Below are 17,730 nucleotides of genomic sequence, written 5' to 3'. Positions count from 1 at the left end.
CAAATTGTCAAGGCACCCCCATATAAAATATACGCAGTCACGCTGACCCTGGCAGTGACATTGTGACATGGGAAAGGGGGCCGTGAGACAAATTTTGATGATGCATGAGGCAGTGATGATCTGCATTAGTGTGACTATTGGTTTTTGGAATTTTAATTCATTTTATTTATTTCAATGTTAGAATATATAATTTTTTGACGGCACCCCTGTTGAGAAACACTGCTCTAAATTGAGCGTAGGTGTGAATGTGAGTGTGAATGGTTGTCTGTGTCTATGTGTCAGCCCTGTGATGACCTGGCGACTTGTCCAGGGTGTACCCCGCCTTTCGCCCGTAGTCAGCTGGGATAGGCTCCAGCTTGCCTGCGACCCTGTAGAACAGGATAAAGCGGCGAGAGATAATGAGATGAGATTTTAGATTCTTCAAAGTAGGCACCTTTTGCTTAGATGACAGCTTTGCACATCTTGGCATTTTCTCAGTCAGCTTTACGGGGTAGTCACCTGGAATGGCTTTCAGTTTATAGCTGTGCCATGTCAAGAGTTAATTTCTTGAATTTCTTGACCTCTTAATGTGTTTGAGACCATCAGTTGTGTTGTGAAGAGGTAGAGTTGGTATACAGTGAATGGCCATATTTGAGTACTGTTCTAATCCATATTATGCCAAGAACTACTCAATTAAGTAAAGAAAAATGACAGTCCATCATTACTTTAAGAAATGAAGGTCAGTCAGTCTGAAAAATTTCAAGAACTTTGAAAGTATCCCCAGGTGCCGTCACAAAGACCATCAAACGTTCTGATGAAACTGGCTGTCATCAGGACCGCCCCAGGAAAGGAAGACCTAGGGTCACCTCTGTTGCACAGGATAAGTTCATCAGAGTTATCAGCCTCAGAAACCGCAAGTTAAGAGCCCACCTAAATGCTTCAGAGTTCAAGTAGCACACACATCTCAACATCAACCGTTAAGAGAAGACTGCGTGAATCTGGACTTTATGGTCGAATTGCTGCAAAGAAGCCACTTCTAAGGAAGAACAAGAAGAGGAAGAGAATAGCTTGGGCCAAGGAACACAAGGAATGGACATTAGACCAGTGGAAATCTGTCCTTTGGTCTGATGAGTCCAAATTTGAGATTTTTGGTTCCAATCGCCATGTCTTTTACCCCTTTTCCACCAAATCAGTTCCAGGGCTGGTTTGGGGCCGGTGCTGGTTCACAACTCGTTCAACTTGCGAGCCAGCTGAGAACCAGTTTGCTTTTCCTTAGCTCGGGGTGCTAAGCGGAGCCACGTCATTACGTTGCTGTATACGTCAGTTACGTCACTACATTTGCAGAAACCTTGGCGCGAATTTCGAAGCAAAAACAACACGGAAGAAGCAGCAGCAACAATAATAATGGATGACTTCGCATTTATACAGCTGCTGCTTCTCGTCGCTTAAAAATGGTGATCTTTCACGGTCTTCTTGTTGTTGGTCTTAACAACTCCACCCCCCACCCCCCGCTGACGTAAGCGGTTCTTTCCTCTGGCCCAGCAGAGAGTTGGTGCTAGCCTGGAACTGGTTTTTCTGGCCCCAGAGCCAGTTCTTTGTCAGTGGAAACAGAAAACCCGGTTCCAAACTAAGCACTGGCCCCGAACCAGCCCTGGAACTGCTTTGGTGGAAAAGGGGCATTTGTAAGACGCAGAAAAGGTGAGCGGATGGTTCCTACATGTGCGGTTCCCACAGTGAAGTATGGAGGAGGAAGTGTGATGGTATGGGGGTGCTTTGCTGGTGACACTGTTGGCGATTTATTCAAAATCGAAGGCACACTTAACCAGCATGGCTACCACAGCATTCTGCAGCGACATGCCATCCGTTCTGGTTTGCTCTTAGCGGGGCCGTCATTTGTCTTTCAACAGGACAATGACCCAAAACACACCTCTAGGCTATGTAAGGGCTATTTGACCAAGAAAGAGGGTGATGGAGTGCTTCGTCAGATGACGTGGCCTCCACAATCACTTGATCTAAACCCAGTTGAGATGGTTTGGGATGAGTTGGACCGCAGAGTGAAGGCAAAGCAGCCAACGAGTGCTCAGCACCTCTGGGAACTCCTTCAAGACTGTTGGAAAACCATTTCGAGTGATTAGCTCATGAAGCTGATTGAGAGAATGTCAAGAGTGTGCAAAGCTGTAATCAAAGCAAAAGGTGCCTACTTTGAAGAATCTGAAATCTAAAACATATTTTGGTTTGATTAAAATTTTAAAGTTTACTAAATGATTCCTTACGTGTTGCTGCATAGTCTGGATGACTTCAGTGTTCATTTACAATGTAGGGAAAAAAATAAAAACATCGAATTTGAAGGTGTTTCCAAACTTTTGACTGGTACTGTATATGAAAGTATGTCCCTTTAGACACTCATCCAGAAGGGTAATTTTGCACAAGGCCATCTGTCTACAGCAGAAAAAAATAAAATCCCAAGGGAGTCTGGAGCCAGATTGATCCAGGTTCGTGATGTCACGTGCGGATCCTCCAGCAGGCTGAGAGACCCTGCATGGGTTTCAGTGCACAGCCTGTGTAGACCAAGTTTAGCAGCTAGCGATTTTGCTCATCTATCTATTGTTACATAAATCACGTTTTTTTCTAATTACTATTGTTTTTTTTTTTTCACGGTCCAAATCCTGCGCTCTGATTGGTTGGCGAGCAGGTCCGTATCCTACAACACAGGCCCCGGTTACGGACCTCTGGCGACTCGCTCGTTCACAACAACAACAAACAGAGCAGAATTTTTTGTCAACATTTATCTTTTTTTTTTTTTTATAAGATTTATTTATAAGATTTTCAAAAATCTTATAAATTTTTGCCAGCATTTCTCAGGAGAATAGCATTAATTTTACAGCATGGATAGCGATAACGACAGTGTTCACAACGAAAGCGAGTTTTACTACCCTGAGGAAGAAGAAATAAAACATTTCAGGAGAAAGCTAAAAACCTCTAACAGTTGTGAACGCCGAGCAAAAACATGGCTGAATCCTGAATGACTCCTATTTGTATAAATAGGGGACGACACAGGCGGCAAAATGTATTTTTAATTTTTTTTTCCTGCTATGGAAGTGCACTTGTATACCGAGGAGGAAGCAATTTGCATTACAGCCGTGAATGAGGATTCAAAATAGCATTAATTTTACAGCATGGATAGCGATAACGACAGTGTTCACAGCGAAAGCGAGTTTTACTACCCTGAGGAAGACAAAATAAAAGAAAACATTTCAGGAGAAAGCTAAAAACCTGTAACTTGCTAACAGTTTGATCTCATTAGTTAATGAGGCCCATTTTGGACCATGTTATCCTAATACATAATATTACATTAGGTAAAAACTTGCAACCAGTACAATCTCTTCTTCAAAGTTTCACCAAATGGCTTTATTTATGCAATATAAAGGTCATAATACTGTAGAACTTTGGTCGAGCAAAAACATGGCTGAATCCTGAATGACTCCTATTTGTATAAATAGGGGACTACATAGGCGGCAAAATGTAGTTTTTTTTCCTGCCATGGAAGTGCACTTGTATACCGAGGAGGAAGTCATTTGCATTACAGCCGTGAATGAGGATTCAAAATGGCGGCTCCGCTCGGTTTTCCCTTTCGGTCGCTCTCGTTTTCTGTTAGAATTTGGTAAAGAAAAAAATAAATATATTATTTACCAGCTTAAGGTCGGTCCGTATGGTGAAATACTGTGACCTCGGCCTTGAATACTGACCTCGGCCCAGAGGGCCTCGTTCAGTACTTTTCAAGACCTCGGTCACAGTATTTCACCATACGGACCTCCCAGCTGGTAAATAACATACATGTATGCAGAGACTCAGATTGTTTTGCAGGTCAAGGGGCCCACAGGGCCCCTCCTGGGGAAAAAACAGGGGCCCATTTCTACAATGGGGGGCCCAGTGATTATCCTTCAGTTGAAGCGAATCTAGTGAGTGAAGCGAGCCCAGTGAACAGCTGGGGCAGCCCCGGGGGCTGTTTTTTTTTCTTCTCAATTCTGTGGTTTTTTTTTTTTGGGTATTAGAAGCCATATGAAGCAATGTAGATGCCAAAAATCAATGCTTCAGCCAAATATATTGAGATATTGTTTAATCAGTGGCAATATTTTGGAATTCAACCACAGGCCACTATATATCACATCTATATTATCTCCTCCTTGTAAATTATAATTTATTTTAACTTGTTTTCAGTTTGGTGTAGGTCTATAGTAGTAGTAGTCGCCAGTGGTGGTAGTAGCTGTTGTAGTAGTTGATATTGCAGTAGTTGTTGTAAATCTAGTATGACTACCTTGGGTATCTGGGGTATCAGTTTTTTCAGGTGAATGTACTCTCTGCCGAAGAATGACAAAATAGATGTATTTTTTCTTTTTTTTCTTATCCATGTTTTCTTGTCTCTTTCAAATATTCGTACATAGATCATAAGATGCCACCTCGCGAAAGACTTGGATCAGGTTTTACTTGCTTGGGATGCTATAAACGGGGCGGCGTAAATACACGAATGGGTCCGAAGTATATTCAATATGGCGGCGGTCAAAACAAATTCATCCGATGCTGAAATCTGTTGAATATCCAGATAATTATGTTGGAAGTTGCATATTTGTGCAATATTTTTGATATTGAGACCATGAAGTCAAGTAATACCAGTCCCCCCAGGATTTCGCGGGCCTTTTTTGTGATTGTTGCGGGCTAAAATGTCTGATGTTGCGGGGATTTTCCAAAAAATTGCGATGAAAGTTGTGGTGTTTTTTAGGTTTTTGTTGCGATTACATTGCGGGAGGAAGTGAAAGCTGCGAGAAATTGTTGCGATTTTCTCTTTTTGTGATTAAAATTGAGTGATATGTTTAAATATTAAGTTATTACTGAAAAACTATTGATTAAAAAAAAACAGACACTGAGAAATGGTCCTATAAACAACTTTACCAATATAAAAGATTAGCAGGACTACAAAAATGCAGAAAAATAGGTTTTACTTATCCAAATGCTCCTGTTGGTTCAAAAGTTAAAGTGCAGAGAACCTCACAGCACAACATGAAGTTACCTTAAAATATAATATAAATGCCTCAGCTTTCATGTAAGAAAAATAAACTATTAATACTAGTACTGTGTGCAGGCAGTCTCTCCTGAAGACTAAATTAAACAATTAAACTAATAAAATAAATGGCTCAGGATTCGTAGAAGAAAAAACAATTTGAACAGAATCTCACAGTATGATGCTGAAGCTGCCTAAACAATGGAAAATAAAATACCATTTTGGCAAAAATGTTGGCATCCATTAATTTCTTGTATTAAGTAAAAAAAAAAAAAGTGCGCACAGTCCTTCACTATAAACATAACACACTTTCAGTAACAGAATTTAAGCCTACATAAACACTGACTCGCACATGCAGTGTTGCCAGATACTGCTGACATTTTCCAGCCCAAAATATGTTCAAAACCCGCCAAAATGCACTTAAAACCGCCCAATCTGGCAACACTGCCGGCACATGCTGCTTCTCTTGAACGAAAACACGGAAGTAAGGCGGAAGGTAGTTTGTCGACACCACCTCAAGACGACGCCAACGATTGGTCAAATTTGCGGGAAAGTTGCGGCGATTGGATATAATTGCAACACCGCCCTGAATTTGCGGGGATTGGTTGAATTTGCTTTGAAGTTGCAAATCGCAACATCGCGAAATCCTGGAGGGTCTGTAATACGCCATGAAACGTTCCAAATAGGGTATAAAATGCTCGCGTCCATATTGGCCCCTGCCCCTCTCGACAATGCGTTCATTATTCGAAATAGTGCGTCTTAGGCACGGGCGCGCCAACAATCTGAGTCTCTGTGTATGCATATATTTCTTCATTTAGAAGAGTACTGGCTACTGTAGGAGAAAGATTTCATAAGCTACACACGTGGAATCGGCTAAGCAGGGTTGTATATACTGTACATTTAATGTGTTTGACAGGTCTCAAGATCTCAAGCCCTGACATGCATATCCCTTGATACATGTCAAGTAAGTGTATTATCGCCCACCGCTTTCGTGTTGTTTACTTTTGTCAATAAATAACATTATCCGTGTACCACACAAACACAGGAACACCTAATTTAGAGTCTCTCTTATTTCTTACCCTGGCAAGAGTCGACTTGTGAATCGCCGATTTTCTTGGTCTTTTTCTCGGCTCTGCTTGGTCCTCGGATTCGAGGGCCTCAGTGGATGCGGCACTTCGCCTTCTGTCAGGGGAGACGAACACGGCTGGCTCCTTTGGTGATGCTGACACAGGTGGAGACGGTGTTGCTTTGGGCATTCTAACAGATGGAACTGCGTCTTTTTTCAGATGAAGTTGCTTCTTGAAGTCCATTTCCCACTGCAAATAGTTCTCAAAGTCGTCGGGCTTTATGAAGTGAGCCCCACGTATGATGCTGTGGTCTGTTGCGTGTTGCCAGTTTTTCTGGGTGCCTGCACGAAGCGCTCCCAGTTCTCTCTCATTGTCCGGTCTTTTGGGAAACGATGCGTACTAATCCCATCGAGATTGGTGTTGCTACACCCTCCTACGATACATCTGTTAAACATTTTAATAATTACGTGATAACGTTGAAGAAATTTGCAGAAAACCACCAGGTCGTTTTCTCATAAACAAACCAGCGCTGACGTAGGATTCAGAGGGAGGCGTCCCGCACGCGACGTCACGAAAATCAATGTTTCCTGGGAAATCCAAACGGCAAGTTTGTTCAGAGGCGGACCAATTCACCTCAAATGGCTTGATTTCAACTGAATTTTTCTGGTATTGCGCAAGGTAAAAAAAAAATTGCGCAAAATGTGACAGATATTTGACTCAAGTTTAATATAAAATAGAATTATATTGATCTCGCTCCTAAATATACCCAAGATGTGTCCTTTAATGATCTTTTGGCCATTTGCAAAAGTAAAAAAAAAGTCTTTCAGTATGTAAATTGTGCATGAATAATTACTCAAACTTCCACTGGGGGAAAAAAAAAGTTCTCGATTAATTAGCATATCAGATCACGTGACACCGTTCCACAATTATGGACAGCCAGATTATTTTGTTTATTAAAAATAATAATCAATATGTGGTATTAAGTTAACACACAAAAAAATATATAAAATAATGACTTCCTCATTTACATTATCGGTTCATTTGTTTACAAACATTGTTTAACCTGTCAAATCTTTTTGTTCCACTTTCTAAGTATTTTCATAGATCACATTTTCTTAATTCGTTGTTGTTTTGTATTAATTTCTAGTTTACCAATAAATGTCAACAGGCAACTGACAAATATCTATTGATATTGTAATATGTGGTAGATATTTACAACAGACTGCAAAAAAAAATTCTGAATAGAATAGGGCTGCTCGATATTGGAAAAAATCAATATCACGATTTTTTCAGTAAATATCGATATCGCGATTTTTAAAACGATATTTATACACCTTTTTTTAAAGCCCTGATCATCAACACCTGAGGCACCGGGCCACATTTTTATAGTACAGGCTCATAGGCTACCTGTCAACCCTTCCCGTTGTACCCTGAAACGCCTTTTACTTAAACTATTTACTGTGCAAGCGCGTACTTTGCATAGGTCCTATAGCCTGCACAAGGCTCACGTTCTCCTCACTCAACATTTCCGATCACAGAGGATGGAGCCAGCGCTGGTATTACCAGTGATTACTGCGTAACGTCCACACTGGCTCATAGCCAGCCAAGGATAAAATCTCTCTCACACACACACACTACAACGTAAGCTTGTGTGTTGTTAAGACACCAACATTAAACACGCACACACACGGACTGGCCATTGGGAGTAGCGGGAGTTTGTGGGCCGGCGGAGAAAAAAAAAAAAAAAAAAAGTTGCATGCTGGCCTTTAATATGATAAGCAATGTTAACAGTTTCTTTAAGAAACTGTTAACATTGCTTATCATATTAAAGGCCAGCGTGCAACTGTAATAAACAATGTTAACAGTTTCTTAAAGAAACTGTTAACATTGCTTATCATATTAAAGGCCAGCGCGCAACTGTTTTGTTTTTTTCTCCGCCAGCCCACACTGAACCACCGGGAAAACTCCCGCTGCTCCCGATGGCCAGTCCGTGTGTGAACACGCACAATATAGAGACAAGTCCTTAAGAATTAACATGCATGAAAATAGCTCAGCGGCATGTAAACATTCCCTGAAAGTGTAGGTGGCACTGCGGCTAGATGCTACGTGAAATGGCACAAGGCAAACACCATGCTTCGCTCAGTCAACAGACAAAATCCACGAACCCAGTAGTCCTCCTACTACTGTGGGTTAGTGTTCTGTGGCCAAAAACACCCTATGCACAGTCATTCCAAAACATCCCCACTAGTTGCAGGTTATGTCTCAAATACAGATATGCGTTGTGGATTAAGCGATCTATTTTCAAGCATCAGGCTTCTCTTCCTTCATCTTCCAAATGTGGACTCCGCTATCTTTTTGGCATGTCAGCATTGAAATACCATTTGCAGAGATATTTCACTCGCCATTAGGAAAAGTAAAAGCAACACATGATTAGGGCTACATGATTAGCAGGGGGACACCGTTTTAAGCGCACGGAATTTTAAAAACAATGTAATTACATCTGAGTCCGTCTACATCGCGCAATAAACCCGTCCTTAGCAGAACCTACTTCAAAGCATGATGCTAGCTGCAGATGCACAAGTCAAAATCAAATGAACCCAAGTAAACATGCCGCGGCGGGCAACATTAATAACCAAATTGCCTTACCTTAAAACGCTGCCTTGACCACAGGACGACTCGCAATTATTCCACTTAAATCCACACGGTTTAACACATCTAACACAGCTAGCAAGCTGGATATGTGCTAATATTGTTGTGCTTGTTTTCTTCCGTAGATGCCATTTTTACATTACCCAGTCCCACATCCAAAAATATGACGTAAATATATGTTAATTGTATTATTATAACTATTAGCAAGCAAATCAAACAACATATTAAGAAATCAATATATCAAATCACCCGACACGTATGAAAACAGAAGAACTGATTTTTTACTGTTGCGGAGATATCGCGGGAGTAGAATGGATGACGTATGCAAGGCTACGGTGTGCCTTAGGGGACAGAAGGGTTCGTTTTACCTTACTGTCACGTCAATGTTATTGTTGTTTTATTGCCATTGTAGAAATATTGTGCACGTCCCTTTCGACAAATGACAAAAAATCGTTTCATATCGATATTATGAATTTTGATATCGTTTGACACCAATATCGATATCGTGATAAAAATACGATATATTGCACAGCTCTAGAATAGAATAGAAAAATCTGAATATTTCAAGCATGTCATTTTTTTTTTTTTATACGCTAGGAATTTAATTCGGGTCTAATTCTATTTATTGCAATTGGATTCCGAATACTCTATAAACATTCCATTCTGTTATGAATAAGAAAAAATATCATAAATCATGGCACTTTTTTTTTTTTTTAAATTTGTAAAGTACTTCATCTACTTCAACAACGTTACACAAAGATCGATCCATGACAGTTGTAAATGTCATTTAATTCCACAGGGTGTCAATAATGGTGGACACCGGTGAAGGTGATCACTATTATCGACACCTCACGTGATTCTCAAATGCGCGTTTAGATACAAAATGGCGACTGTCAAATGAAAGTCAGAAACAAAGTAGGTTTCAACAAGGAGATCATGAAATATTGGTGAATTTGATCAGTAAAAACATGTCCATGATCTTTCCACCATGCTTACCTGCGATGATAACGTCGGGGTTTTCCTCAGATTGCTGATCGTGCTGAAAAAAATTCCATCTCAGGTAACGAGCTGTCATCAGACGACAAGCTCAAAGGGCGAGGGGGCGGGGTCTTCTGGTTGATTAATTAACCAGTAATAACTGTTGTAACTGAAACTCACCTTTGCAAAATAGGTTTTATTTGGTAAATCTGAAAAGGTGTCGATAATTGTAGCTGCCGTGCTATTATTCTTCACGTTGCTCCTTTTGGATTAAACCCATTCAGTCCAAACCTCAAGAACTAAAACGTCATTCCGACTAGAAGTCGTTACACCTCGGAGCGAATGTGTTCTGTCAATGGTAAATTCAGGAAAGGAAAGCTCTAATAAATGGACCGAAGATTATTGTATGCATTTAAGTCAAATATTTTTTTGAAATGATCTGTAGTTGGAATTCTGTCGAGTTTGTTACTGTTAGAGGTTTCTGGCTCCGAAAGTTTGAGACCTGCTATATTAGTAGTAAAGAGTCTGATGGCGCGGCACGGTGGTGTAGTGGTTAGCGCTGTCGCCTCACAGCAAGAAGGTCCGGGTTCGATCCCTGTGGCCGGCGAGGGCCTTTCTGTGCGGAGTTTGCATGTTCTCCCCGTGTCCGCGTGGGTTTCCTCCGGGTGCTCCGGTTTCCCCCACAGTCCAAAGACATGCAGGTTAGGTTAACTGGTGGCTCTAAATTGACTGTAGGTGTGAATGTGAGTGTGAATGGTTGTCTGTGTCTATGTGTCAGCCCTGTGATGACCTGGCGACTTGTCCAGGGTGTACCCCGCCTTTCGCCCGTAGTCAGCTGGGATAGGCTCCAGCTTGCCTGCGACCCTGTAGAAGGATAAAGCGGCTAGAGATGATGAGATGAGATGAGTCTGATGGCAAATGGCATCTTTTGCTTTTCCTGTTCAGCTTTTGGATAATCTTGTGCATGAACTCGGCCTGATTTTGACACTTGGGGTCCAAATACGAATGACAGGAACAACGTACAGGCCTAGTAGTGTGACATAATCGAAGAACAGTGATGTGGCACCTGAGACGCCCCACAATGCCCTGGTGTAACGTCTAGCATGTCAGAATTGTGTGTATTTTCTTGCCGAGTTTGACAACTTCTAGTGTGTTCCTTGATGGCTACGAACGACACTTTCTTCACCCTCTTCCTCGACGACATGCAAGGATGTAAGTGATGATCGATCAGGGTCAAACTTGTAGTTTATGGAATCAATTTTGTGCCAAAATGTTCATACAATACTTTTGAAATATCACACAAAAACGACAAATCAAAATACAAAAAAAAGTCTTTTTTTTTTTAGACTGGCAAATAAATTATTCGTGTAATCGTGCAAAATATCAGTCTATTACTCTTCAGAAACCTTTTTTTATTTTTGTTCCGCGTCTTTCTCAGTTTTGTTTGATGTAATTTATTTTGGTTGCGATTCCAGCTTTCTTGTTTGCGCTCCCTGACTTTTTGCTTGCAGTTTTGGCACAAACTTCACGTGTGGGTGGGCTGTCCAGGAATGCATTCCCATTGGCTAACTTGTGTTTGACTGACGGCTACGCTCAGCCATTCCCTACTCGAATTCTGGCGGACTGTTGGACGAGTGACCGATCCATTGACGGTAAACAAGGATCGAGTGGACTTCAGTGGCGACTATGATATTGAATTAATTCAACAAAGTGTAAGTGCGGGACAAATGTGTTGTATGTGTTGCAGTAGTGCACATTATGCAGGCGTGTTTAACGTTAGCAAGACAGCTATTATATTGGGTAGTGGAGCTAAGGCTAACATTTGACTTGCCACGAAACGCCTGCATAATGTGCACTACTGCAACACATACAACACATTTGTCCCGCACTTACACTTTGTTGAATTAATTCAATATCATAGTCGCCACTGAAGTCCACTCGATCCTTGTTTACCGTCAATGGATCGGTCACTCATCAAACAGTCCGCCAGAATCTGAGTAGGAAATGGCCGCAACAGCCTCCGGGGAATCGCTGAGCGTAGCTGTCAGTCAAACACAAGTTACCCAATGGGAATGCGTTCCTGGACAGCCCACCCACACGTGAAGTTTGTGCCAAAACTGCAAGCAAAAAGTCAGGGAGCGCAAACGAGAAAGCTGGAATCGCAACCAAAAGAAATTACGTCAAACAAAACTGAGAAAGACGCGGAACAAAAATAAAAGGTTTCTGAAGAGTAATAGACTGATATTTTGCACGAATAATTTGTTTGCCAGTCTAAAAAAAATTGACTTTTTTTTTAAATTTTGATTTGTCGTTTTTGTTTGATATTTCAAAAGTATTGTATGAACGTTTTGGCACAAAATTGATTCCATAGTAGTTTTGCCAGTCTCCTGACAAAGAAGCCGTGACACCGTGATTTGTTTAATCTGACACGGTGACCATCGTGAAAGACTAAAAATATTGTCTCATCTGATCCCAGCATGAAGTATGCTGTTTTTGGCCACTGATTTGTCAGCATGTCTTTGCTAGCATTATTATTTAAAATTTTTTTTTTCCTGTACACTAGAACCCCTGGAACATCATGATCAAGCACAGACAGGTTCAGCGCAGGGGTCGACGCTCACAGATGGCCGTAAGGTAACTCTCAACGCAGTTATTTTAGTTTGTTGATTGCTATGTCTTCCTTATACTTTGGCGCGTCTTGACGTCGAGCTGTAAATTGTACACAGCCGTGTTGTCTGGTATCCGTGCCTAATGCTTAGTCACTGACCTTAATCCATCTCTGTGGGGCTGCTAGTTATACAGATCCTGTCATTTCTATGGACCTCTTACGCACTGTGCTGCAGCCCAGCTTCAACGATGACGTTTTGGCTGTCTTTAAAAAATATATGAAGGTAATATATAAATAAAGCACCCTGTATCGTGATGAAGGAAAACAAGTAGCGGATGGTAGCGACGGTGGTACTTTCTTTGCACAGTTTTTTGAGAAGGCCGCAAGCAACGTGAAGGAGAACGTAGGGGAGGATGTCCAGACGGATCAGCTCATCAAAGAGGCGTGTCGAAACTGCTTGGAGCATGTGAGTAAAATCCACAACTTGAACTATAGCTGAAGCTTAAGAAGAAAGAGTGTTCATTAAGCACATGGAAATCTTTTCATCTAGGCCAAACAGCTCTTTCCTGATGCAGAGAAAACTGCTCAAAGACCTCTTTTCGATCCCTCTGTAAAGGTAAGAATCAGTCAGTTATGTCTAAAGATGTGTGTGGTGGCCTGGGAAAACCCTTCACATAGTCAAACGCTGACATTTTCTACTACGGTGGTGCTTGAAAGTTTGTGAACCCTTTAGAATTTTCTATGTTTCTGCATAAATATAACCTAAAACAACATCAGATTTTTACACAAGTCCTAAAAGTAGATAAAGAGAACCCAGTTAAACAAATGAGACAAAAATATTATACTTGGTCATTTATTTATTGAGGAAAATGATCCAATATTACATACGTCAGTGGCAAAAGTATGTGAATCTTTGCTTTCAGTATCTGGTGTGACCCCCTTGTGCAGCAATAACTGCAACTAAACGTTTGCGGTAACTGTTGATCAGTCCTGCACATCAGCTTGGAGGAATTTTAGCCCATTCCTCCGTACAGAACAGCTTCAACTCTGGGATGTTGGTGGGTTTCCTCACATGAACTGCTCGCTTCAGGTCCTTCCATAGCATTTCGATTGGATTAAGGTCAGGACTTTGACTTGGCCATTCCAAAACATTAACTTTATTCTTCTTTAACCATTCTTTGGTAGAATGACTTGTGTGCTTAGGGTCGTTGTCTTGCTGCATGACCCACCTTCTCTTGAGATTCAGTTCATGGACAGATGTCCTGACATTTTCCTTTAGAATTCGCTGGTATAATTCAGAATTCATTATTCCATCAATGATGGCAAGCCGTCCTGGCCCAGATGCAGCAAAACGGGCCCAAACCATGATACTACCACCACCATGTTTCACAGATGGGATAAGGTTCTTCTGCTGGAATGCAGTCTTTTCCTTTCTCCAAACATAACGCTTCTCATTTAAACCAAAAAGTTCTATTTTGGTCTCATCCGTCCACAAAACATTTTTCCAGTAGCCTTCTGGCTTGTCCACGTGATCTTTAGCAAACTGCAGACGAGCAGCAATGTTCTTTTTGGAGAGCAGTGGCTTTCTCCTTGCAACCCTGCCATGCACACCATTGTTGTTCAGTGTTCTCTTGATGGTGGACTCATGAACATTAACATTAGCCAATGTGAGAGAGGCCTTCAGTTGCTTAGAAGTTACCCTGGGGTCCTTTGTGACCTCGCCGACTATTACATGCCTTGCTCTTGGAGTGATCTTTGTTGGTCGACCACTCCTGGGGAGGGTAACAATGGTCTTGAATTTCCTCCATTTGTACACAATCTGTCTGACTGTGGATTGGTGGAGTCCAAACTCTTTAGAGATGGTTTTGTAACCTTTTCCAGCCTGATGAGCATCAACAACGCTTTTTCTGAGGCCCTCAGAAATCTCCTTTGTTCGTGCCATTGATACACTTCCACAAACATGTGTTGTGAAGATCAGACTTTGATAGATCCCTGTTCTTTAAATAAAACAGGGTGCCCACTCACACCTGATTGTCATCCCATTGATTGAAAACACCTGACTCTAAATTCACCTTCAAATTAACTGTTAATCCTAGAGGTTCACATACTTTTGCCACTCACAGATATGTAATATTGGATCATTTTCCTCAATAAATAAATGACCAAGTATAATATTTTTGTCTCATTTGTTTAACTGGGTTCTCTTTATCTACTTTTAGGACTTATGTGAAAATCTGATGATGTTTTAGGTCATATTTATGCAGAAATATAGAAAATTCTAAAGGGTTCACAAACTTTCAAGCACCACTGTATATCTAGTTCTGATGCTGGTTTTGACACTGCCCATAATCTAGTTTGATGATATTAGTTTCCCATGTCTAAACATGCTCCATACATAAATTAACGCACATAGCTTGATCGCCGGCTTAAGTATGGAAATATTCGACCTACGCACGCTCCAGATAATTGTGTGTATGCCCAGGGCACAGTGTCTGGAGCACGGTTTTGTTTTTGATAGTTCAAGAACTTCTCCCAAAACGCTGGTTCCTCATTGGCAACGAAAAAGAATTTTCGGCATATGGCTGGGAAAACCCTAGTGCATTGTGGGATGTGCGTGTATGCGGATTCCAAACCATATGTACTCCAGCTTGTTCAATACTTGTTCAGTCGTCGGCGAGTTTCGTGAATTTGTCCAATTTTTTGTGTGGTCTGCCCAAAAAAAAAGCAGACCGATTGATCTTTTGTGCTCAATATAGTGCGTTCGTTTTGATTATTTAAGCTGACGAACCAGTGTTTTGCTGCTTCTGAATACCAGCACCCCTTGTGTCAGAATGGTCCGTTATATGCAAATGAGGTTAAAATATGCTAATATGCCAATTTCCTTCATTGTATTTATAGCCACGTTTTAAAGAACTGCTAGAAGCCTGATTTGGCTAACTGAAAGCATTTTCAGCCGGTAGAGTATAAAAATAAAAAAATTAGCATTATTTAAGTCTAATTAGCCTGTAGATGTAAATTAGCTGGTTGAGACACTTTAAAGATGTTCATGGCCCACATAAACATCCAGATATTATTCAAGCAATAAAATAAAAAGAAAACCTATCGATATTCTCATTTATCCTTGTAAACCGTATGTAAATTAGATTAGCATAAAATAATCAGTCTCATTAATTATGCAGGAAGTTTAAAACCGCCTGGATCCTGCAGGGAAAAACAATGTAGCACAGAAAATTTGGCAATTTAGTAATAAATGCACAGTTTATTCCAAGGATAATCCCCCTTTTTAAAAAAAAAAATGCCATTGTTCCTTGCTAATTGCCTATTGTTTTATACAGGCCCATTTTTCTGAAAAGGACAATATCAGAGACCTAAAAATGTCCATAAAAAAATGAACCACTGGACTGATATTTGTTTTGAAATTAATCGACATATTTCAAAGATGAATAATTTATCAGTTTTACATCTCTTGGCCATACTGCTTCAAATGTCTGAACTCGCAGCATTTAAACATGAGCCTCAATCCGAGATCATGTTAACATCGGTGGCGAATGATCACTCGTTAATTCAGTTTTGTTGACTTTCTGTTCATTCATGTCTTTAAACTCCGTCTGATGTCATCTGCGCAGTGTGTGTAAGCATTCTTCTCTGTTTTGATGTCATGGCACACGAGCATCACGGACATTTTGACAACTGGTATCTGATCACAAATTAAATTGATTAGGCTCATGTCCATTCTGCTGTGTTAGGTAACTATCTAATAACTTGTTCAAGAGAGGCTTTGGACAATCACGTGACCCCAGAGCAACAGTAACTACGCTGCCATGACGGGGCACGCTTGTAGTGCTTCAGTCAGCCGAGTTAGTTGTTGTTGATCAGTATGGGGAAGGTTTTGTTACGTTTTTGGACGTGCAAATCATTTTGAACAGAACAAGGACGTCAGATGTTTTCATTTACCAAAAGTAATTATGCATCGGGAGGAAAACTAGAGGGATTTCTAAATGTAGAAGGGAAAAATGGGGGGGGGCATTTGATGAGATTCTGTGTCAAACGAAGAGGTCAAAAACCCTATGGCATATACTCACTCCATTTCCTCAAAGGTAAGAATCCCAAAAATAATAATTTCACAACTGCAGCAAGCAGCAATGCATGGGTGTACCATTGCTCATTCTTATACAGTGAAGTGAACATGAGCAACACAGCGGCTTAGCATAGCCTAACCTTCACCGAGACTTAAAAAGTGCATTTACATTCGGGGATCCTTCCGAGCACGTTGTGCGCAAGCTTGGGACCCAGTTATTATGGGAAACACCTGATGCTGATTTTGAACACAATCAGCACACACATGTAAGGGCACTATTTTCACAGAGACTTTGTGAAGTATTGTGTCAGGGATGCAGCAGTCGACGGATCTAAGTGCAGGAAGAGTGTATTAGCAGGCGTGATATTTACAAAAACGAAACCAAAAGCAGAGTCATAAACATGACCTAGAAACAAACATCACAATGACGATACTTCACAAAGCCTCTGTGTCCTTATATGTGCGTGCTGATTGCTCTCAAATCAGCATCAGTTGTGAAATTATTATTATTATTATTATTATTATTAATATATTTTTTTTGGAATTCTTACTTTCGTGAAAATGAAGTGAGCATACCATAGGGTTTTTGACCTCTCCGTTTGACACAGTCCCGCTGAATTTTTATTATTCCCCCCCCACACACACACACACACACACGCGCGCGCGCACACACACACTTAGAAATTTCTCTAGTTTTTCCCTCCCGATTGAGCATCGCTTTTGGTAAATTCTGATGTCTTTGTTTCGTTCAAAACGATTTGCACATCCAAAAACACAGCAAAACCTTCCCGTACAGATCAACAGCGACTAACTTGGCTGACTGAAGCACTACAAGCGTTCCCCCTGTCATGGTGGCGTAGTTACCATTGCTATGGGGTCACGTGACAGTGCAAAGCCTCTGTTCATGAGAAAAGGAGCGTTGGCTAGCAAAGACTTCGACAGCTGTAGGCAACCTGGCTGCATTTACTGCTGTTTATTAAACTGATTTCTCATATCATTTTTACAGCCAAGACAAGGTTAGAAAATAACCTAACTGAAATAACTTCCATATTTTGGAACCCGCTTTTGGACAAAATCCGATTTTTCATCGTTTTTCACTGTTTTCCAGAATTCAGCCACGATGACTTTTGATGGGGTTTTGCAGACCTCCACACACACTTAACTTTTTTCACAGAATATGTTGGTGTTTTTACCACTCTGTGATTGTGTATCAGTAATACAGTAACTTGAATTTGTATATAGTAATTACTACAGTATGCTTGGAATTTAACCTTTTGGGGTCGAGAGCTTCATCGGCGAAGCTCGACAGGTTTAG

At 40.9% G+C, this 17,730-nt stretch overlaps 1 protein-coding gene across 1 annotated transcript in view; it reads left to right on the top strand.

Annotated features, from left to right (window-relative positions):
- LOC132885071 (deoxynucleotidyltransferase terminal-interacting protein 1) overlaps positions 1 to 17,730 on the top strand; it is a 44,470-nt gene that overhangs the window by 1,779 nt on the left and 24,961 nt on the right. Inside the window, exons 2-5 of the mRNA XM_060919348.1 lie at positions 12,293 to 12,363; positions 12,524 to 12,620; positions 12,705 to 12,803; positions 12,888 to 12,953. Coding sequence (XP_060775331.1) covers positions 12,293 to 12,363; positions 12,524 to 12,620; positions 12,705 to 12,803; positions 12,888 to 12,953 — 333 coding nt within the window. The remainder of the gene's footprint in view (positions 1 to 12,292; positions 12,364 to 12,523; positions 12,621 to 12,704; positions 12,804 to 12,887; positions 12,954 to 17,730) is intronic.

Source organism: Neoarius graeffei, chromosome 4, assembly GCF_027579695.1.
Source record: "Neoarius graeffei isolate fNeoGra1 chromosome 4, fNeoGra1.pri, whole genome shotgun sequence".
In the NCBI taxonomy this organism is placed as follows: domain Eukaryota; kingdom Metazoa; phylum Chordata; class Actinopteri; order Siluriformes; family Ariidae; genus Neoarius; species Neoarius graeffei.
This window is presented reverse-complemented; position numbering and strand designations above follow the sequence as displayed.